This window comes from Homalodisca vitripennis, chromosome 1, assembly GCF_021130785.1.
Source record: "Homalodisca vitripennis isolate AUS2020 chromosome 1, UT_GWSS_2.1, whole genome shotgun sequence".
NCBI classification, from domain to species: domain Eukaryota; kingdom Metazoa; phylum Arthropoda; class Insecta; order Hemiptera; family Cicadellidae; genus Homalodisca; species Homalodisca vitripennis.
In genome coordinates this window covers 244,445,198-244,469,707 of record NC_060207.1, presented here as the reverse complement: position 1 = coordinate 244,469,707, position 24,510 = coordinate 244,445,198, and the positions used below count along the sequence as shown (strand labels likewise).

Here is a 24,510-nt window from a genome sequence, read left to right as displayed (position 1 = left end):
GACCCCACAATACCACTCCGTAGATAACGTTGGGGTAAATTAATCCATAATAAGGCAATATTGTCAAATATTAGTTTTTGAATCCTTATAAAAACAAGGTACCATCCTTATGATATAACTAAGAATGTGGTTAATACTTACATCACTTGTACCAGAGCGCGGGTGTATTGTTTCACATAACCTGTGATTGAGGCTGTGCATATTCCTACATGGTGAAACTGAGTTCCAAGGTACTTCTGGAACACATCAATATCTCAGTTAATGTTTCTGTTCTCTTAACCTCTTCATGCATGACGATGTCATTTGACACCACTGAATAAATAAATATATATAAAATTTAAGATGTACTCCAAACTGCCTCTATCTCTCTTAATGAAGACTTTAAGCATGGATTTAATAGGTCTTCAAATTTCTGCTTAACTCAAATTTCTGTCCTTAATCTACGTTATATTTCACCCAGTAGACTCGTTGTCTTGTTTAATCTATAATAATTGAAAACTTAAATACATTAATTATGTTTCACTGGATCATTCACACTGTTTCTACGTCAAGAACTTTAAATTACCCTTATGTGTCAAAATTCCTTCTGGTGACAGAACATAGATTGGTTACGGATTAGTTTCTAAGAAATTATAGAGTTTTACATTATTTCATTAAGCCATAAACCATAAACTTAGGTATTGTAAGTAGTCATATTTAAATTGATTACAATAAATCAACATAAACATTACACTGAATTGGTATCCTAGAATGTGTTGTAAAAAAACCCGTCCAAACATTTCTCCGTATCATAAATCCTATTCAATAAATATTTTACTATCAATATAAATCTTCCTTCCATCTCTCTCTCTCTAACTTTTCTAAAAAGATCATATCAATTATAGTAAGTAAAGTCTTATACACAAGGGCACCATTAACGATTTCTAATGATTTTATAGTATGCTCTTTATAATTTGATCCTACAGTTAATTTTTCATTTGCAATATATATAATATATTTGCAAGTGCTAAATAATATTTATTTATTTAATTTTATTTAATATTATTTAATATTACTTATTGATATTATTTATTTAATATCAAGCCAGCCAAATTACGAGATAAATATAATATTTTTTTATCTTCCAGACAACCAAAGATTTTGGTGACAAATTTTAGGAATCACCACGAATAAAAGATGAAGTGTGAAGTAGGTGCAATACAATATACTTGTTAGAGTTTCGGTCAGACATTTCTGTTGAATGGTAACAAGTCATCAAAAACCTGTAATATAGTGATAGTTTTAGTTTATTTCTATCACTACTCAAGTACAACTGCTCTGAATTCTGAATTAATCCACTACTCATGGTGGACTATTTTAAGATCCTTTTCAACTAAAACGTACTTGACTAATAGAAAGCAAAATAATTATCGGTGGTAAACTGACATAGCTAAAGACAGCGCCTACCTCCAGGTCGATGTAGCTGATGTAGGGTTGGTAAGGTAGAACCAGGAATAGGGACAGCATCCAGACGCCCAAGGATGTCAAAAGGGTGGATATTCTGGACAATCCTTGCATCAAACGGTATCGATCAACAATGATCATCAGATGAGTCAATATCATCACGTAGATGAACATATCCTGCAAACAAACCATATATAGCCAGGCAAGCTGTACCATGAGTCTTAGATTCAATTAATTCATAGACATGAGTTATTGATTATATTTCATTTTAAATTCATTTCAGTTTTTCTAGTCTTTATTCCAGACGTAATTTGTTATTGCTAATTTATTTGTTTAAACTTGTTAGAAATGAAGTTCAGGAACCGTCTTCTCTACAAAAAATTCGTTTTCATGTTTCCGGAATTAAAACTAGAATCCACCATCTGTTTGCTATACCTTTTTCTAGAACTAATATATCAGTCAACTCTCCTATTGTCTCAATGATGCGGCTTTACAATTCAGTGGCTCAATATTTAGATATTTTAACAACAGTTTATGTGAGTTTAGAAGGGTATTTTTAACTGTGCTTGATATATAAATATTTATAAGCATAATTATATAAACCATAGTCTGACATAAGTTAGATACCGTAGTCTTTCATTCTATTAGTAAGTGATTGTATCCTTGTTTATTGCTAGTTTATTTTTGATTAATATTTATGTATACTACTTGTATATGTTGTTTTGAGTTTAATAGTTTTTCATGAATACTTTTTTCTTGCATACAAGTGGTAGTTTTTGTTTAATTTTTAGTACTGCTCTGTTGTAATTAGGTTTTTTACCTGTAACAGTGCATGTACATAAATAAAATGTGGCTTGTACAAACAAATACTATAATATCTCTAAGTCTATAATAATAATATTGTAAGGAAAATTTCGTTATCTTTATGTAAAGTTCATGGTCGATTCAAAACCGAAGAAGCTGGGTGGTGATAATTCCTAGAAACTATCTTGATAGGATGATGAAGGTCGTTTATGATCCTAACACTGCTCTAAGATTTTACGACCCTTTCCCACAAGCCTTTATCACAATATTTTGCTTAATAAAGTAATATCAGACAAGTTCATATCTCTTGAGACTCCAGTACATCTGCCAAATTCTTCCGCGTTTGTAGACTAGTCGTTTCCTCTTTGATGTTTGGCACAACCTCTGCTTCGATGTTTGGCGTAACCTCTGTCTAGATGTTTGGCATAATCTTTGCTTTGATGTTTGGAAAAAACTCTGCTTGGATGTTTGGCACGACCTCTGCCTCGATGTTTGGCATAACCGCTGTTTTGGTGATTGGAATCACCTCTGTTTTGGTTTTTGGCATAATCTTTGCTTTGATGTTGAGCATAACACCTGTTTTGGGTTTTGAAAAAAACCCATGTATTGGTGTTTGGCATAACCTCTGCTTTGATGTTTGGTAGTTATCATATCCAGTCATTGCAGCGTGTTCTTATTCCGTATTATTTAACAAGTACGTTGCTTGGGGTTGGAATGTCCGATCTACAGACAACTGAAGAACGACTCATTTATAAACTACCCACGGAAGAAGAAGAGCAAGAACACTCCAAAGATCGACGAATTGCTGTTTGTGAAATCGTGCGATATCAAACGTACGGTGGTTTGCACGATAATTCCATAGTGTGTAGAGGAGCTTAGTCGCAGATGTCGTCATATTTCATTAGTAGACGTGACGTAATATAATATACTGTACAATAATTTACAATATACAGTATAAGAATAGTTATCCTTCCACAAGAGCGGAAAGGATATCTTTTTCATACTACCCTATCTTTGCCATGATTTTAAAGGTTAATGCATTTATCTCTTTATTTCGAACTTTAATATTTATCTTTTGTTTATTTATAATTTAATTTGTCTCATCTTATATATTATATTCCAGAATTTCCTCAATTTGCCCCTCAACAATATCTTCCACAAAGGGCGATTACATATAGCCCTTTTAAGCTCGTATGTAAACCCAGACCTAAATGAGAATCGGTTCTGGGAACCAGAGGCTATTAAACGATTGATTGTATATCCTGTCTCTCCGTCACTGACACTTTTATTGCTGGCAATATCAAATAAATAGCTTTTAGGTAGATTTTGCGTACGAAGCAAAACAACCTCATGTTGCAGTTATCCTCGTGGTATTTTTTGTCCTAACGAAATTGTTCCTTCCTAACTTCATCTAAAATATTATTCCCAGAGCCCAAAACACCTACCGTTCAAAAGAGTATAAGCCTGTGTATGTGTGTATCGTTTACAAGTCAAATGCTGAAACGAGTTGAGACTAGGAAATAAAATGTATCCTATAAATGTCTCACCTTAGTTCGTTGGCCAGGTTAGTATACAATTTCGTTTCAATATGGCAACCGTTACAAATTTAACAAAACCGTTAACAAAACCCTTTTTATCTTAACAGTTTTTGAGATATTGAATGCATAACATTTACAATTACAATTACAATTACAATACCACTCTGACTTCCTATTTCAATGATAATCATTATTATAAATTCTTATCTGTATTGACCTACTCACACTATAGGCCTCAGAATGCTTCCTACAGCAAACTTTCATTGCTACTAGTAAACTTTCATTGCTACTAGTAAACTTTCATTGCTACTAGCAAACTTTCATTGCTACTAGTAAACTTTCATTGCTACTAGCAAACTTTCATTGCTACTAGCAAACTTTCATTGCTACTAGCAAACTTTCATTGCTACTAGTAAACTTTCATTGCTACTAGCAAACTTTCATTGCTACTAGTAAACTTTCATTGCTACTAGCAAACTTTCATTGCTACTAGTAAACTTTCATTGCTACTAGTAAACTTTCATTGCTACTAGCAAACTTTCATTGCTACTAGTAAACTTTCATTGCTACTAGCAAACTTTCATTGCTACTAGTAAACTTTCATTGCTACTAGCAAACTTTCATTGCTACTAGTAAACTTTCATTGCTACTAGCAAACTTTCATTGCTACTAGTAAACTTTCATTGTTACTAGTAAACTTTCATTGCTACTAGCAAACTTTCATTGCTACTAGTAAACTTTCATTGCTACTAGCAAACTTTCATTGCTACTAGTAAACTTTCATTGGCCACGTACCACAAAGCATTGCTGAGTCAGTCAGATACCATCGTGCTGAAGATTTCTGGTGGTCCACTAAAGCAATCTTATTTCCTAAAATTAGGTTTAGACACTTGGTATCTGAAAAGGGGGTTTAATTCGAAACATTTTCTTGAATGTAGGTGGTTTGGAATACATTTCCAAGATCTATTTTAGAATAGTACAAGGTTTACCGACCTATGTAAATAAGGGATGAGTCTTATTTAGGAAATCTGAGCAATTTTTGAGGAATTCTGCGGGAAGAGCTGGCACTAGAATTATACGATACCGTACCAAAGCAATTCCCGATGTCACCCCTGACGACTCAAGTGCCTCCGCACTTGAATATTAATAACTAATTACTCTCAAAACCAAAACCCCAACTCCGATAAAACAACGATGTTAGCAAAATGATTAATTCTGTTAAAAAAATTTAATAACTAAACTTACCATAATATATGACATTAAAACATTACAGATAATTTCTATTTATTATTTAAAATTGTAATTACCAAGACCAACACTGACCGTTCTGTGTTCAATCAAAATTATACAAACATGTCTTTTTATAAAAGCAGTTTTTATATAAAATCGTTAGATAACATCTAATTACAATAAAAGTAGTTAAATCAGATAAGACTTTTTCAATTATTTGTTCTCAGCGCCGTAAACCAAATTCATATTCTACTTCTCAATGATAAAAATCAATACGTTCATATAGATGTAAATGATAAGACGCTGATTTGCAAACAATGTTATTTTAATCAGTTTTCAATTCAATTTATTCTTTTTTACGATATTTACGAACACATATTACTGAGTCAGCTCAATATAACGTACTTTTGTCTGTTATTTTATTAGTAAATGAAACGACTTTGATTTAATCGTGGCTCTGTTATTCCAGAAAACTCAAAGTTCCAAAGAATAAACATCGTGTATTTGGAACTTAAATATAAAACACACTAAGATAATCCATTACCGGTTTTACGGCAGTTATGTGGTTTAGTTATTGCAATTATCATCTCCAAGTAAAGTACACACACGTTAACCATCATTACATAGCTTTTGCACCATACGCAAATATGTTATAGTTATAACAATGTCGTAGTATGTTTGAAGATCCTTTAAGGCTGTGTACTTTATTCTAACATATGGTCTCTTTAATGTTCTCTTCTGTAAAACATTATTATTATTATTTATTTATTTATTTATTTACGGTAACACCATTAGTACATGGAAAAAACAATAAGATATTCTTATATCCAACATTGTAACTTATGCAGATACTTATTGCAAACTGTACAAAATCTATAGGGGGTACATTATGTGCGGTCTCGTTATAGTGTTTCCAAACTTTCGGATTGGTTGAACTAATAATCACGACGAGGAAAATTAGTATCTGAGGAACAGCTATATTTGTCCATAGTCGAGTCCATTACATTGATGATAAGGAATAATATTTCTGAGAAAGACGTTGGAAGCACTGAGCGTTTTCTCAGAAACCAGTTTGGTATTGTGGGGCTTCCTTACCACTTGTTTGAGGCAGACACTAGATTCTAGGTATCTCTCAGGCAATATGAAATTATATTATTTGGTACACACTACCTAGTCTGCAGCTGTTATAAGTGATTTAATGTTATTACGAGTACAAATTAAATAGAACATTATGGGATGGCTTTACATTTAGTTGGTAATTAAATTGAGTTACTTTTTCTTTTTAACACAAGTTGTACGTTTGTGTCGTACAACCATGACTGAAAAGAAACGCGTAATATTGATGTAATTTAATAGGTAGCGTAAAAGAAAAGAGTAAAATAAAACAATTGTGATGTCAGGATTTCGGACATTTGCCGTCGTTGTAGGTTTTAAAAGGTATAACACACCGTTTCAAGGATTGGAATCTATCCTCTTCATCAGGTGGGAGAGGTATTAGTACATACAAAAATAATGAACAGAAAGAAGTGAAGGGAAATAAAAGGGTTTAAACATATATAAAAGCTCTTTGGAGGTCCCGAACACAAATCACAAGTACGAGGATAATCACACATCACAGAAGCACAGGCTATAGTGGGATACTAACAAGAATGGCGATATCGGCTCTTTCATCGGCACCGTGTAGTGGTATGTTCGAACCCTTTTCTTCGCTGTTTCTGTTCGTTATTTTTGTATGTACTAATACCTCTCCCACCTGATGAAGAGGATAGATTCCAATCCTTGAAACGTTGTGTTATACCTTTTATAACCTATAATGATGGCAAATTTCCGAAATCCTGTTATCCTTTCAAACCTTCCATCGTCAATAACAAACTTTAAACAAAGAATGTTGGCGTATGTGTAAATTTAGTTACTTGAGTTTTAAACACAACGTTGCCTCATTGTAACCGCAATGCCTCTTTCAGCAGTTAATAAATTAACCAAATCAAACATAGAGGCATTACTTCGTTCCTGACTCCACTGTACATTATTCGATATGCATTATGTAAAACTTAATCAACTCATTCACGTATACCATCCAATAGAGTGCCCATGACATAAATATTGTATTAATTTTCGAGGATTAGTAGTGACAATCGTATTATGTGACATTGATAATTAGTAACTAATTGATAGCTAATTGAAGTGAATGAAACTGTCCGCTGTAACTTGCCATTGCGGCGCACAGATGATTGTAGTAAGCCTGGAAATTGGGTTAGATTCCAATCAATTAAGAACATCACATATTATTGCCCTCGAATATTCCCGATTTTATATCCAACTTCAATGTATATACCGACACAACCTACGTGTTCATGTATACAGAGTGTAAATTAAGTAATTAAGTCCTGGCACAAATGGATACACTCCAAACAGATAAGATGTCGATTTAAAATCTTCACCATACCTATTAAAATATGTTTTGGACTTCATGGACGGTAAAATATTTCCTCCCCCCTTTTACTTTTGTAACCCTCCTTTTGGAGGGTCACTTGAAATTTTCAAATTTCGACGTCTATCTTGTGACATGTTATTTGAAAGGTAAATTCAAAATAAACACAATGACAAGAACACAACATCTCTACGACTGTCCTAGTAAAAGTTATGGGCAAACGATCCCTTACATCTAAGTAAATTAAGTCTTGATACGCCTGGATATATTCCAAACAGATTGCGATATCGATGTAAAAACTTCACCATACCTATTCAAATACTTTTTTTATGAACTTTTGAAGGATGAAAATACTTCCCCCCCTTTTTCAAAGGGGAGTAGAGGGGGGTCACTTTAAGGGATTATTTGCCCATAACTGTTGCTAGGATCGCCGTAAAGATGTTTTGTTCGTGTCATTATGTTTATTTTGAATTTGCCTTTCAAACGATATGTCACAAGATAGGGGTTTGCAATTTTAAAGTTTCAAATGAGCCCTTTCCCCCCTTTGAAAAAGGAGGGGGGATATTTTTATCCTTCATAAACATTGCATGTTTTAGTTACATTTTTCTACTTTTTTACGCAGAAAAATCCCAAGCTGTTAGATAATTCTATTCAAACTACTTTATAGCAGTATTTTAATATAGCAATACTGTTGTTTAGTCAGTTTTCAATACATTTTAAATTCTAAATCTGGAGAAACCTGACTATCCGTTACACAAATACTATTTACTTATATTATATTTTGTCTTTTACACCTAAAGTACGGCAGGTTGAAATCTTTATACTCTACAGAGCATGTTCCCATGTAAATGAATAGATCGTAAGCCTTTAATGTAACTGTATTTATACTATTATAGGCACTAAGTTTGTTTCAAACGTTTGAACCAAAATACACAACAAAGCCAACCAACATTTATGATATTTGATTGGTTATGGTTGGGTTGGTCGGTTGTGTGAATACTCGTTAATTGTTAAGTCGGCAATGTTCGGTGTTACAGAACCTCATGAGTACAACTAGACCGAATTTTCCTCAATTAACGATAATTGTTAATTAAGCTTAATTTTCAGCGATTTGTTAACATCAAGATGGTAACGTGTGTGTACCTTGGAGATAAAAATTGCAATCATTAAGCAGGATAATTGCCGTAAAATCGCTAATGGATTATCTTACTGTGGATTATACTCTTTCTAACGCGTACGCATACGATGGTTATTCTTTGGAACTTTGAGATTAATTCAAAGTCGTTTAATTTACTAACGGTTTCATTTACTAATTGAATAACAGATAAAAGGATGTTATATTGAGGAATATGTGTCCATAAATATTTCCCTCAAAAGCAATAAATTGATTAAAATATTATTATTTGCAAATCAGTGTTTAATCATTTATGTCGATATAAACGCAGCAATTGCTGTTATTGAGACGTAGAATATGAATTTGGTTTACGACGTGTACAGTTATTTAGTTGATTTTAATAATAAACATTTTCGCAACGCTGGTGCTCGTTAAAGGTCAGTAGAAGTTACATTCGATGTTCTTGGAACTAAATTCTTGGCGAATTAATAACCTAATTGGCACGCGTATTACTTTGTTCTCTCGTGAACGTTGTAGTTGCCGTTCCTGCTGCCGAGCAGCACCTCGCGCGCCTTGTCCGCGAGTTTAACTTCGAGTTTCTGAGTTTGACTATGAGTACAACTTCGAGTGCTTCTAGCAGCCATGTTCTAGACTCCTAGTCTACTAATCTTCTCTTTTTCCGACTACAGCTCCAATGTCAAGCCAAGATGGTGACGCCCGCGCTCGTGAGTCCACCTCTTCGTAGGGAAGTCAATTTTAAAGTTTTACTTATTAAGTTCGTACGCAATATTCCCATTGAACTTTGGAACCAGTAGGCCCACTCCCATGATATCATTTAGTTCATTATCACTATATTTGGTAGCAACGTGGCAATACATTGTTTTTTTAACATCTAGAAGCGGTGATTTTATGTTTATTTGCCACAATTAAACATATAAGTAAACTTTGCAAATCGAGTATTCATTACTACGACCTCAGCTGTATCCAACCACATGTGTATTGTCCATTCGGTACAGACGTAACTAATTGTTGAGAACTAATTGAAAATTGTTAGTCTTAACTGATTTAGTTACTTTTACTATAATAATTAGAGTTATATAGACTACTATTTACTAATTTAGATCCGAGAAGTCCGCCTTTAATAAATAAATCCATTCATATAAAGGATTACGAGGCTAGTACAAAACATAAAACTCTTGCTTGACTAATGCAAGAACAGTTTCGTGCGATATTTCACATATCCTCAGTGCAGCATCACGTTATTTAATAGATTCATAGTTACCACAAAGTGACATTATAAAGTAATAAAATTGCAATTATACGTATATATATTTCCAGTCGGACATTTACCACATTTAAGATCTAGCACGTTATTGGTTACGTGATATTCACATTTTTATAGGAAATGATCGCATGGGATGCACCTCAGGCCGCAGCACGAACGTCTGCTAGCCGATCTTTTGCTTGAGAGCGTGAAGAGACTGGACACACCCTTCGCCCGCTGCTGTCTGTGAGTCGCCGCCGCTACTGTCGCCGCCACCGCCAGTCTCATCGACAGTTCCGACTGAGCCTCACACCTTGGCCTTTGAAACTTATACTGAGGCACTACAAAGCCAACACATAGTAAACACTGACATTCCTGAACAAAAAAACTGTATGTTCATAAAAAATGTAAAAAAGGTAGACGCAGAACTAGTGCCAAAATCAAAACTAAAACCAAATTAACAAAATTCCAAATTCAACCCAAAATTTATCGGTGGTGCACCAAATTGCACAGTGTGCCACCAATAAAGCTGACGAGTTGTCACTTATGGCAGGCGAGTTGAGTCCTGATGTTTTTGTAATTACAGAGCACAATTTCAGATCTGAAACAGTCGGAAATTTCAGGATTCACAACTATGAATTGGCAACATCTTTTAATCGAGCACTTTTTAAAGGAGGAGGTGTGGAAATTTTCGTAAAATTTGGTATGGAATTCCTTCCCTTCAGGAACGATCGTAGTTGTGATTTAGATTTTGAAGTGGTTGGAGTAAAATTTAACCTAAATCCCGAAAACTAAATTATCATAATTGGTTTATATCGCTCTCCAAATGAATGCAGCAACACCTTTAAAAAAAAAATTGAAATTCTTCTAAATTCTCTCGGTTTAAAGTCGACCAAGTTTATAACTGGCGATTTCAACATCGATGTTTTGGACCACACTGACCCCTTAACCCAGCGGCTACGTGATATTCTTAATTCTTTTGGTATAATCTGGTCAGTAAACACGCCAACACGAGTGACCACCACATCGAGCACAGCCATCGACAACGTCATCACAAACATTCCAAACGCCACAATCTCTGAACTGGATGTAGCCATATCTGACCACTTTGCTCAGGAGACCATAATTAATAATTTCAAGCCCAAAATTATAACTCATTCATCCAAAATGAAAAGGGATTGAGTTCGGAAAACATCGCCCTTATGAATTCATTTTAAAAAATTGAGTCATGGGCGTTTTTAGATAAAATTGAAAATGTTGATAAAGCTTTTACCGCGTTCCACGAACGTTTTGTTTTTCGTTTGAACATAGCTTGCCCGTTTAAACACTTTACAGAGCGAAAAAAGGCAAAATCGAATTCGTGGATGACTCAATATATCTTGAAATTACGTGAACGTTTGAAATTTTAAAATTCTATCTTCGTGCAAACAAAGAACGAACAATTCAAAGCTTTTTATATAAATTTCAAGACCAATTATCGAAAAGCAATAAAAACAGCAAAAGCACGTGAAATCGAAAAAAAGCTATCAAATTCTGATTTTTTTCCCAAAACTGCTTGGAGCATCATAAAAAGTTTAACGATACAGCCCAATGAATCAAAACAGCATAAAATTCCAAAACTCATAATACAGAATGAATTAATTACAGGTGCATTAAAAGTAGCAGGTGAATTCAACGCTTTTTTCGTCGGTTACGTTATCCGATCCATCTCTCAAATGTTCCAACCAAATGTCATTGATGGGACCGGTATCTTCCATGGCACTGTCTCCAGTGAGTGAGGAGGAGGTTTCTCGTCTGATACAGAGATGCAAACCAAAACATTCATGTGACATTAACGGCAAGTCTATGTGGCTGCTCAAACGCTGCTTTCAGCACGTTTTGACTCCACTGAAAAATGTGATCAACATGTTTTTCGCTTACCAAGTCAAAAAACGCTTTTCAAAAAAGACGATCCTTGCCTTGCAAGCAACTATCGTCCTATTTCAATCCTTCCAGTCATAAGCAAAATTTTTGAAAAGCTTTTTCTGTCAAGATTATAAGGGTTCTTTGAACGTTTTGATGTTCTTTGTTCTCATCAATTCGGCTTCAGAAAAACAAATCCACTATCGATGCCGTCACAAATGTAATCGAAACACTTGTCGATGGACTGGAGAGACGGGAACATGCGCTAAGCATATTCTTTGATTTGTCCAAAGCATTCAACTGTGTATATCATGAGACATTGTTGTGCCAGTTGAAGACATGTGGTGTTCGAGGTCTGCCGCACAAATGGCTTTCATCTTATCTCAGAGATAGAAGCCAGTGTGTGCAGATTGCGAATTCCCTGTCAGAAAAAGTAAAAATGGCCTATGGTGTCCCGTAGGGATCTCTCCTTGGACCAGTACTATTTCTTGTGTACGCCAACAGGTTGAGTCCGTCGCTCCTAACAGGTAAAATGGTTCAATACGCTGACGATACAACGCTCTGTTTCAAAGCTAAAACAAAGAACCAATTAGAAATCAATACTTTTTTGGAACTGAATTCATGTATTCAGTATTTCACAACAACGAACCTGAGAGCGAACAGTTCTAAATCAAATGTGTTAAATTTTTGCCTTCGGCAATGTGAGCCCGATGATTCCGTTGCTGTGATGGTGGATGATGTCCTCCTAGAGGAAAATGATTCTACCAAGTTCCTAGGGATGTGCCCTGATCGAGGCCCGACATGAGACGATCAAATGGAAAGCATCTGTTTAAAGATTTCTTCGGGCATTTATGCTTTACGAAATCTCTCCACTTACTCCTTGGACTTACTAAGAACGGCCTATTTTGGCCTTGTATATCCTCATATAACATACGGGCTGAGACTGTGGAACAGCTGTTCTAAATACAAATTTTAAAAAGTATTTAGAATTCAAAAGAAAGCGGTCCGATTAATTTCAAAATTGAAATTCAGAGATTCATGTAAAAATTCTTCAGGGAGCTTGAATTTCTGACTTTGCCCTGTCTCTAGATCCTTGAGGTTGCTCTGTACTGCCGATTCAAGTGTAAGTTGGTCCAAGGCAGGGACAACTTCCGTATTCAACAGCACAGAACTGCCACGTTCGAACGTTTACCATCCGATGTTGGCGTAAGATTCATAAATAAGCTCCCTGATGAGATAAAAAATTTCAATGTTCCTAAAAAATTCAAAGCTCGATTGAGAAACCTATTTGGTGTCGAGGGTGTTCTACTCTGTTGAAGAGTTTATGATGAGCCGTTGGGATTAAATTTGAAGTTAATTGAAATAAATTGGTCAAGTCCTTTAGTTCTGTTCTAAATTGTAATCAGCATAGCTGGAAACGTTTTAATGACTGAAATGACTTGCATTTAAATTGATTTATACAGTTTAATTCATTTTAATACATGTATATTGACGATTGTATACAATTTGCTTAAATTGTGAACACAATAAAGATTTATTATTATTATTATTATTATTTTAAGAATATAAAATGAAACCATATTCATTTAAGAATGTTAAGTTCAGCTCCATTTCACATTCCCCTAAATCAACATCCATCTGAAGAGATCCAAAACAGTGACTGGATTCCAGATTCCAGGAGTGAAATCTGTCACAGCGTTAGACTTCAGACGCTGGGCTAAGTGGAATGTTAACTGGAGCTGAATTTAACATTCTTATTGAATCAACCCTTCCCACCATTGTTCTACGTTATGTGCAGAAAACTCGGTTGCTCCATCTTCATTTGGTAATCCTTTTAATTCTAATACCTTTTACTGGAAAGTAACGAATTTCTCACATGATTTGTTATATTGATCTTTAAATATCTATTAATATGATTTTTCTATCTGCAAGTTTTCCAAAATTTGCAGCGGGAGAGACTACTCAGTTGTGCCCCCTAATCGAATGCAAAGTTTCATTTTTAATGAACTATGATTTAATTAACCGTTTAAAAAATAACTTTAATTTTGATTTTGAGAAAGTAGTTTACTGTCCATCTTCACCAATAGTTGGTATTAAATAATTTTAGAACTAGAAACAGCAGTACAGATAAACTAATCGAAATATTTTGTACCGGGGGTTGTGTTGGTTTTCTGAATCAATTAATTGTAATAATGCTTTATAAGTAGTATCAAGATCTTGAACTATTTATTTGCTAATTAAAATTATTCTACTATAGTGTTTACGACAAATAAAAAAATAGCGCACGCGATGCCGTGAGTACTGGTGTATGCCAGCTGGACAAGCGGGCAGTTTGATTTTAGTCCCATATGAGAAATTTGGGGTCTTTTTCGTTTAAGGACCAGCACCTTACAAACATACTATACCTGACTGACAGTGCATTTAATAGTTTTTTTGGTGTTATTAGTTCGTAGCGCAGTAGTAGTCCAGGTAATACTTCTAGTATAAACTCGTCTTATCTTATCAGTGATAAACGCGCGCCGCTTATCTTTTGCCCGTAATAAAACCTGCGTTAGTTCTGTCTGAGTTTTGGGTTCAATAAAGCGTCGTGAGTTGATCTGGGCTTGGACTTTGCAAGCTCGAGTTAATTTTTTTTTTCTAAAAGAGCAAGCAGCGCAAGGTGCTGCGCAGCGGGCAAGCATCGCGTGATCTGAGTTTTGAATAGGCAAGCTAGGGCCTTTGTGACCCGAAATTTGAAACCCCAAACACTTTTACGCCCTTATTTCTTTTTTCAAAGAGAGTCGTGTAAAGTAGCATCCGGGGAGCTTGGATTGCTGACTTTGCCCAGCCTCTACATTCTCGACGTCGTGCTATACTGCCGATTCAAGTGCGTCTCACTTCGGGGTAGCGACGTACACCAATACGGAACTAGAGACCGGGACAACTTTCGTATGGCACAGCACAGAACTACTGTTTTTGAATATTTTCCATCTCAAGTTGGTGTAAGGCTAATCAATAGGCTCGCTGCAGAGATCCCACGCGTCAATAACCACAAACAATTTAAATCTCGATTAAAACGCTTCCTAGGTGTAGGGTATTTTACTCAGTTGACGAGATCGCGATGGGCCGCTAGGATAGTCTTCAGCAATATTTAAAATACAATTTCTTCTAACTCCCTTACTGATATTAAAATATATTTTGCCACAATCGGGGAACCGGCGACATGTGTCACGTACCCAAAATGTAATTTTAATTTGATATTTATCTATTATTTACTTAAAATTCAATTGGGTGAGTTATTACATTAGGACCTTTATTTGTATATAACGCTTGCCATATAATTATATTATTGTTCATTGTTTCCTGCAATAAAGATTACTATTGTTATTATTATTACTATTCGAATTTTAAAGAATATATAGTTTTAAAGACATAATTAACTCAAGGGCATTTAATAAAAATTAGAAAAAATATAAATTCTAACACATATATACCCTTCTTTAAGCGTCGGGGGTTACTAAAAAAAGTACATTAAGACAAAGTTTGGATATAATTTTATAATAATTATATATCATAATTTTAATAAATTGTTTTGTTAATATTTTTGTTTTGGATTTTTTAATATTTTAATTATTTTATTTCTAATATTAGTAACATATAATATTTTCAAAACACAAACCATGAAATTGATTGGGTCACAGCTTCCCTATAAATTATACTTGATGGTTTATTTTCTAGCAGTAAAATAAATTAATTTTCAGGATCTACGACCCGCGATAGGCCAACAACAACATACAGGCCAAGAGTCAAACATTCTTGCTTCAATCGAAGTTTTGGTCTTGGGACTTGTTAAAAGTTAACTCTAAAGATTTATTTTACAGGAAATTGAAGTCGTTGAAATATATTTGGCAGATCAGTTGGAATCTTTGGTATATGAGCTATAGGTGACCAACGGTTGGGCCGGTGATAATGGTTGCTACAATTACACTGTCCTTTAATTCCGTAATAAACAGCCTCGTGTCATTGCAAATCCTCAGAGGGCTTAATGTATCAAAATCATGATTGGAATTCCGATTATTAGTACGATTGGACAGTAGTTTACAGTTTCTGCCTGTCGATTGTGGAATGCTTTACCTGTAAACATCAGAGCCATCGATAAGCGCGCTCGCTTTGGGGCGGAGGTCAGGGCCTTGATGCTGGGGACCTGGCTTGGGGGTATAGCGGTTGGCGGCTTTGGAGTATGGTACTTAGGGCAATGAAATGTAAGTTGCATGAATGAGAGTGTGTCTTGTTATAGTATTGTTAATATGTATAAAGATACATTAATTATTGACTTTTTTTTAAGCTAAGTTTGATTTAATATATAATGTAAATAAATAGATTTATATATAGTTATAAATATATATATATATATATATATATATATATACCACTTATTTATATATTAGTTTCATTGTTTATGAGGTTTAGTGGTAGAGAGGACTTTATAGTCCTAACTTCGCTTCTAATAAAGACATTTTTCATTTCATTTCATTATTAACTCTCGTGGTGGCAGTCTAAAAGGGTTCAGCGAATATAAAAACTCAAATAGATAATGGTTGCGTCTTTAATATTAGTGAAGAGTTGATTAATGTGTAATTGTTTATTTGATCGGGGACTTTTTGAACAATCAAATAGTTTATTTCGTCCACACTGATTACTATCCTTTAAGAGGAGTTTCAATTCGTGACAAAGCAACTGCTATCGCTCGCTATCTTCCCTGATTGTCATATCTTATCAAATTAGCAACAAACGTATTTCCACGTGCCACCACCTGGCGCATCCAAACAAAATTCTGTTTCTATTATTAACGCTATCGAATATAATCTCAAAAGCATGTCTTTGATCTGGGACTAATTTTGGCAGGTTTTAATTGTCAAAAGCGGTTTAAAATTTTGTATTACAGTGATGTGGCATTATATATGTCTGTATATGTCTGTGCGAACTGAAGAAGGTAGTCTAAAATCATTTAGTCTTATATAATGCTTAATTTATGAACAAACGCTCCAATAAATGACAAATTTTTATTTTTGTGAGGCCTTTCGTGTTCAATGAACACATCGTCAGACCCACATAACTGAAATAAAAATAAAGTAATAATACAAACAATTTAGACTTAAATAAAAACACATGTCTTTAAAAAATACAAAGAGATAAAATTTTAAAGGCTAGAAAGTATGTCAACTTGTTTGGTATTGTGGAACTTCGTACTACCGAAGTGTCTTTGCGAATTCATATTCATTACCCAGCTTAAAGAAAGCCAGCAAAGTTGTATTACCCGAGTTTTGGGCCACTTGTTCAGCAGTTGAAAAAATACACCCTTTGGCCGTTTTCTAAGTGGACGGCTAACTGCCAGACTAAAGGATACCAATCGTGGATAGGAAATTCTAATATTCGCCAAACGGCTTCTTATGTACTTATATACCGGCCATTCACGTAGTTGTCCACTTATTTGGGATTCTGACGCTAAAAGTCGCTTGGTCAGATCCTTTATGGAGATCTTTACAAAATAATGTACTCGATGGCTTGAACTGAGTGCCGGTATTCGACGTTTATGTGAGCTTTCAACGTCCTACACAATAGTGGAGAATAAAGGACAATCCATCTATTATCAATGTTCCATCTACTTCCTCTAATCGACAATAAAACTGGATATCCGTCTTCTGCGTTTTGGGTATAGTTACGTCGAGGGTTCTTTTTTGTACGATAGTTAGCTACGACATCGTACAATATGGAGCCGTTTTGTTGGTTGGGCAGTTCTGCAACTAATACACTATCAATTTCGTCTGGCTGGATTTTCCTTTTTGGCCAAAATTACAAATGACAGTGTGGTAAACCTCGCTTTTACCACCACACTTGCTATGTAAAATTTCACTGTGCCGAATTTTTAATCTTTTGTGAATAATCTTGTGAATTTATTCATCTTTAAGCGAAATACCCTTGAAATTATGTCATGACAGATAATAGGTCCGCTTTAATTACAGGCCACTCGGGGTACGTGTAAAAGTAACAAATAACCCCGGTCTCTTATAGTTTCGGACACAAGTCATCGTACATTGGGTTTTTTTTTTACGAATATAACGCGCAAAAACCTGTGAGTGAAGATGGAAAGGTTATGTGTTGACCGATATTTGATGGGTCAACATTTGCGTCTTTATTTAAACCGTCTATTGGTGATGAATATATTTATTATATTTAAACAGTCTCTGTTGGTTACGACATATGTAATGTAATCTTTCTGAATCATTTTGTCTACATTTATTGACTAAATTGAGTGGATTAAAAACAGTTAGCTCTAACCGTGAACCTAAACTGCATAAAACTGCATGCACCTTACAATTTTGTTACACGCTGTACCTCGCTGAGGTATGGCCAAATAATAACAGTCTTCTCCCAGTTCGAAAACTAAGGGATGCTGAAGTGGAAGTGGATTGTTCCAAATTCCTTGGAATATTGCTAGATTGGTTATTGACTTTGCATATTTTTAGATCGGTTATTGACTTGGAATATTCTTAGCTCGGTTATTGACTTGGAATATTCTTAGCTCGGTTATTGACTTGGAATATTCTTAGCTCGGTTATTGACTTGGAATATTCTTAGCTCGGTTATTGACTTGGAATATTCTTAGCTCGGTTATTGACTTGGAATATTCTTAGCTCGGTTATTGACATGGAATATTCTTAGCTCGGTTATTGCCTTGGAATATTCTTAGCTCGGTTATTGACTTGGAATATTCTTAGCTCAGTTATTGACTTGGAATATTCTTAGCTCGGTTATTGACGTGGAATATTCTTAGCTCGGTTATTGACTTGGAATATTCTTAGCTCGGTTATTGACTTGGAATATTCTTAGCTCGGTTATTGACTTGGAATATTCTTAGCTCGGTTATTGACTTGGAATATTCTTAGCTCGGTTATCGACTTGGAATATTCTTAGCTCGGTTATTGACTTGGAATATTCTTAGCTCGGTTATTGACTTGGAATATTCTTAGCTCGGTTATTGACTTGGAATATTCTTAGCTCGGTTATTGACTTGGAATATTCTTAGCTCGGTTATTGACTTGGAATATTCTTAGCTCGGTTATTGACTTGGAATATTCTTAGCTCGGTTATTGACTTGGAATATTCTTAGCTCGGTTATTGACTTGGAATATTCTTAGCTCGGTTATTGACTTGGAATATTCTTAGCTCGGTTATTGACTTGGAATATTCTTAGCTCGGTTATTGACGTGGAATATTCTTAGCTCGGTTATTGACTTGGAATATTCTTAGCTCGGTTATTGACTTGGAATATTCTTAGCTCGGTTATTGACTTGGAATATTCTTAGCTCGGTTATTGAATTGGAATATTCTTAGCTCGGTTATTGACTTGGAATATTCTTAGCTCGGTTATTGACTTGGAATGCCCATATTGACAATGTTTGCTCCAAACTGTCCTCGGACATTTATGTCTTGAGGTCATTGGCCAAATATTGCCCTATTCTGTTCTGAGGACGGCATATTACGGTTTGATTTACCTACACCTTACCTACGGTTTGTTGTTAGGAGGGGGGGGCAGCGCTAATTGTCAGTTCCCAAGAGTGTTTCAAACGAAAAAGGAAGCAATTCGGATATTTTTGCAACTGAAGTTCAGAGAATCTTGCAAGGAAGCCTTTATAAAGTTACAACTGGTGACTGCCTAGTCTGTACATTTCAGATACTACGTTATTTCGTATGTCATTATGTGCCCTGACAAGGGGCCGAGACATACATGGATATGGGACAAGAGGCCGAGACGCCTATCGAACTGGGAGACATCAACAAGTTGTAAAATTCAGCAAGGAATGTGCTAACGCCCAAGGCGTTAAATACTCGTTTGAAACGTGTTTTTTACAGCGCTGGCGAGTTTATCGCATAGGACTGGGAGATCACTCAATCAGCACACTTACAACCGGCGCTGTAAGTGGGAATATTGGCAGGAGTGAGTGGGGAATGAGAGCATTTAGTGTACATGTATGTTTGAGTAGTACCTGATTGTTGTGCGTTTCTAAGAAATTTTAAACAACTAATTCTGACGATGCCATACATTTTGTAATGTCTACGGCAATAAAGAAATTTGAATTTGAATCATAGGATCGGTTGTAACTCAGACACTCTTGTAAGGTGGCAGTCTCTGCCTTGTAGCACCGATTTCTGAGCCTTTTCTTCGTCAACCAAGACAACGGCTGCATTATATCTGCCCGGATGTGCTCTCTGCGGTGGGTGGTCTGAGTTAAGGGGAGCGGGAAGGCCCTATACCGACCATGTTAAATTCTACAAATTCTTCAATTCATATAGGGCCTGACACCATCGTGTTATAAAAAACGACATGCATATTGTAATATATAATGAGGAAATAATGCATATCGCTAACTTAGGCGAGTTCAAGGGTTTATCAGAAGTAATGAGAGAGCAGAGATATTAACAGCGTGTGGATTATTTACGATCATACGTTACACAACGGCTAATGACTTGTACACAGAACTAACTAGAGGAACACGAAAAGTAACTTGTAGTGGAGTCCCTCCATCGTTATTTACGATAATACGTTACACAACGGCTAATGACTTGTACACAGAACTAACTAGAGGAACACGAAAAGTAACTTTTAGTAGAGTCCCTCCATCGTTATTTACGATAATACGTTACACAACGGCTAATGACTTGTACACAGAACTAACTAGAGGAACACGAAAAGTAACTTGTAGTAGAGTCCCTCCATCGTTATTTACGATAATACGTTACACAACGGCTAATGACTTGTACACAGAACTAACTAGAGGAACACGAAAAGTAACTTTTAGAAGAGTCCCTCCATCGTTATTTACGATAATACGTTACACAACGGCTAATGACTTGTACACAGAACTAACTACAGGAACACGAAAAGTAACTTGTAGTGGAGTCCCTCCATCGTTATTTACGATCATACGTTACACAACGGCTAATGACTTGTACACAGAACTAACTAGAGGAACACGAAAAGTAACTTTTAGTAGAGTCCCTCCATCGTTATTTACGATCATACGTTACACAACGGCTAATGACTTTTACACAGAACTAACTAGAGGAACACGAAAAGTAACTTGTAGTAGAGTCCCTCCATCGTTATTGACGATCATACGTTACACAACGGCTAATGACTTTTACACAGAACTAACTAGAGGAACACGAAAAGTAACTTGTAGTAGAGTCCCTCCATCGTTATTTACGATCATACGTTACACAACGGCTAATGACTTTTACACAGAACTAACTAGAGGAACACGAAAAGTAACTTGTAGTAGAGTCCCTCCATCGTTATTTACGATAATACGTTACACAACGGCTAATGATTTGTACACAGAACTAACTAGAGGAACACGAAAAGTAACTTGTAGTAGAGTCCCTCCATCGTTATTTACGATCATACGTTACACAACGGCTAATGACTTGTACACAGAACTAACTAAAGGAACACGAAAAGTAACTTGTAGTAGAGTCCCTCCATCGTTATTTACGATCATACGTTACACAACGGCTAATGATTTGTACACAGAACTAACTAGAGAAACACGAAAAGTAACTTGTAGTAGAGTCCCTCCATCGTTATTTACGATAATACGTTACACAACGGCTAATGACTTGTACACAGAACTAACTAGAGGAACACGAAAAGTAACGTGTAGTAGAGTCCCTCCATCGTTATTTACGATCATACGTTACACAACGGCTAATGGCTTGTACACAGAACTAACTACAGGAACACGAAAAGTAACTTGTAGTAGAGTCCCTCCATCGTTATTTACGATCATACGTTACACAACGGCTAATGACTTGTACACAGAACTAACTAGAGGAACACGAAAAGTAACTTGTAGTAGAGTCCCTCCATCGTTATTTACGATAATACGTTACACAACGGCTAATGACTTGTACACAGAACTAACTAGAGGAACACGAAAAGTAACTTGTAGTAGAGTCCCTCCATCGTTATTTACGATAATACGTTACACAACGGCTAATGACTTGTACACAGAACTAACTAGAGGAACACGAAAAGTAACTTGTAGTAGAGTCCCTCCATCGTTATTTACGATAATACGTTACACAACGGCTAATGACTTGTACACAGAACTAACTAGAGGAACACGAAAAGTAACTTGTAGTAGAGTCCCTCCATCGTTATTTACGATAATACGTTACACAACGGCTAATGACTTGTACACAGAACTAACTAGAGGAACACGAAAAGTAACTTGTAGTAGAGTCCCTCCATCGTTATTTACGATAATACGTTACACAACGGCTAATGACTTGTACACAGAACTAACTAGAGGAACACGAAAAGTAACTTGTAGTAGAGTCCCTCCATCGTTATTTACGATAATACGTTACACAACGGCTAATGACTTGTACACAGAACTAACTAGAGGAACACGAAAAGTAACTTGTAGTAGAGTCCCTCCATCGTTATTTACGATAATACGTTACACAACGGCTAATGACTTGTACACAGAACTAACTAGAGGAACACGAAAAGTAACTTGTAGTAGAGTCCCTCCATCGTTATTTACGATAATACGTTACACAACGGCTAATGACTTGTACACAGAACTAACTAGAGGAACACGAAAAGTAACTTGTAGTAGAGTCCCTCCATCGTTATTTACGATCATACGTTACACAACGGCTAATGACTTGTACACAGAACTAACTAGAGGAACACGAAAAGTAACTTGTAGTAGAGTCCCTCCATCGTTATTTACGATCATACGTTACACAACGGCTAATGACTTGTACACAGAACTAACTAGAGGAACACGAAAAGTAACTTGTAGTAGAGTCCCTCCATCGTTATTTACGATAATACGTTACACAACGGCTAATGACTTGTACACAGAACTAACTAGAGGAACACGAAAAGTAACTTGTAGTAGAGTCCCTCCATCGTTATTTACGATAATACGTTACACAACGGCTAATGACTTGTACACAGAACTAACTAGAGGAACACGAAAAGTAACTTGTAGTAGAGTCCCTCCATCGTTATTTACGATAATACGTTACACAACGGCTAATGACTTGTACACAGAACTAACTAGAGGAACACGAAAAGTAACTTGTAGTAGAGTCCCTCCATCGTTATTTACGATCATACGTTACACAACGGCTAATGACTTGTACACAGAACTAACTAGAGGAACACGAAAAGTAACTTGTAGTAGAGTCCCTCCATCGTTATTTACGATCATACGTTACACAACGGCTAATGACTTTTACACAGAACTAACTAGAGGAACACGAAAAGTAACTTGTAGTAGAGTCCCTCCATCGTTATTTACGATCATACGTTACACAACGGCTAATGACTTGTACACAGAACTAACTAGAGGAACACGAAAAGTAACTTGTAGTAGAGTCCCTCCATCGTTATTTACGATCATACGTTACACAACGGCTAATGACTTTTACACAGAACTAACTAGAGGAACACGAAAAGTAACTTGTAGTAGAGTCCCTCCATCGTTATTTACGATCATACGTTACACAACGGCTAATGACTTGTACACAGAACTAACTAGAGGAACACGAAAAGTAACTTGTAGTAGAGTCCCTCCATCGTTATTTACGATCATACGTTACACAACGGCTAATGATTTGTACACAGAACTAACTAGAGGAACACGAAAAGTAACTTGTAGTAGAGTCCCTCCATCGTTATTTACGATAATACGTTACACAACGGCTAATGACTTGTACACAGAACTAACTAGAGGAACACGAAAAGTAACGTGTAGTAGAGTCCCTCCATCGTTATTTACGATCATACGTTACACAACGGCTAATGGCTTGTACACAGAACTAACTACAGGAACACGAAAAGTAACTTGTAGTAGAGTCCCTCCATCGTTATTTACGATAATACGTTACACAACGGCTAATGACTTTTACACAGAACTAACTAGAGGAACACGAAAAGTAACTTGTAGTAGAGTCCCTTCATCGTTATTTACTATAATACGTTACACAACGGCTAATGACTTGTACACAGAACTAACTACAGGAACACGAAAAGTAACTTGTAGTAGAGTCCCTTCATCGTTATTTACTATAATACGTTACACAACGGCTAATGACTTGTACACAGAACTAACTAGAGGAACACGAAAAGTAACTTGTAGTAGAGTCCCTCCATCGTTATTTACGATAATATGTTACACAAAGGCTATTGACTTGTACACAGAACTAACTAGAGGAACACGAAAAGTAACGTGTAGTAGAGTCCCTCCATCGTTATTTACGATAGTACGTTACACAACGGCTATTGACTTGTACACAGAACTAACTAGAGTAACACGAAAAGTAACTTGTAGTAGAGTCCCTCCATCGTTATTTACGATAATACGTTACACAACGGCTAATGACTTGTACACAGAACTAACTAGAGTAACACGAAAAGTAACGTGTAGTAGAGTCCCTCCATCGTTATTTACGATCATACGTTACACAACGGCTAATGACTTTTACACAGAACTAACTAGAGGAACACGAAAAGTAACTTGTAGTAGAGTCCCTCCATCGTTATTAACGATCATACGTTACACAACGGCTAATGACTTGTACACAGAACTAACTAGAGGAACACGAAAAGTAACTTGTAGTAGAGTCCCTCCATCGTTATTTACGATCATACGTTACACAACGGCTAATGACTTTTACACAGAACTAACTAGAGGAACACGAAAAGTAACTTGTAGTAGAGTCC

General features: G+C 35.8%; 2 protein-coding genes across 3 annotated transcripts in view; one reads left to right on the top strand and one right to left on the bottom strand.

The window, feature by feature from the left end:
- LOC124353222 overlaps positions 1–24,510 on the top strand; it is a 133,346-nt gene that overhangs the window by 42,343 nt on the left and 66,493 nt on the right. The window lies entirely within an intron of this gene.
- The window catches only part of LOC124353221 (orexin/Hypocretin receptor type 1-like), a 72,549-nt gene that overhangs the window by 23,344 nt on the left and 24,695 nt on the right, over positions 1–24,510 (bottom strand). For both annotated transcript variants that reach the window (XR_006921582.1, XM_046803120.1), the window contains 2 exons: positions 1,447–1,620; positions 142–236 (listed from right to left, as the gene is read on the bottom strand). Coding sequence is in view for 1 of the 2 variants with exons in the window: in XM_046803120.1 (XP_046659076.1) it covers positions 142–236; positions 1,447–1,620 (269 nt within the window). In the remaining variant the exon portion in view is untranslated. The remainder of the gene's footprint in view (positions 1–141; positions 237–1,446; positions 1,621–24,510) is intronic.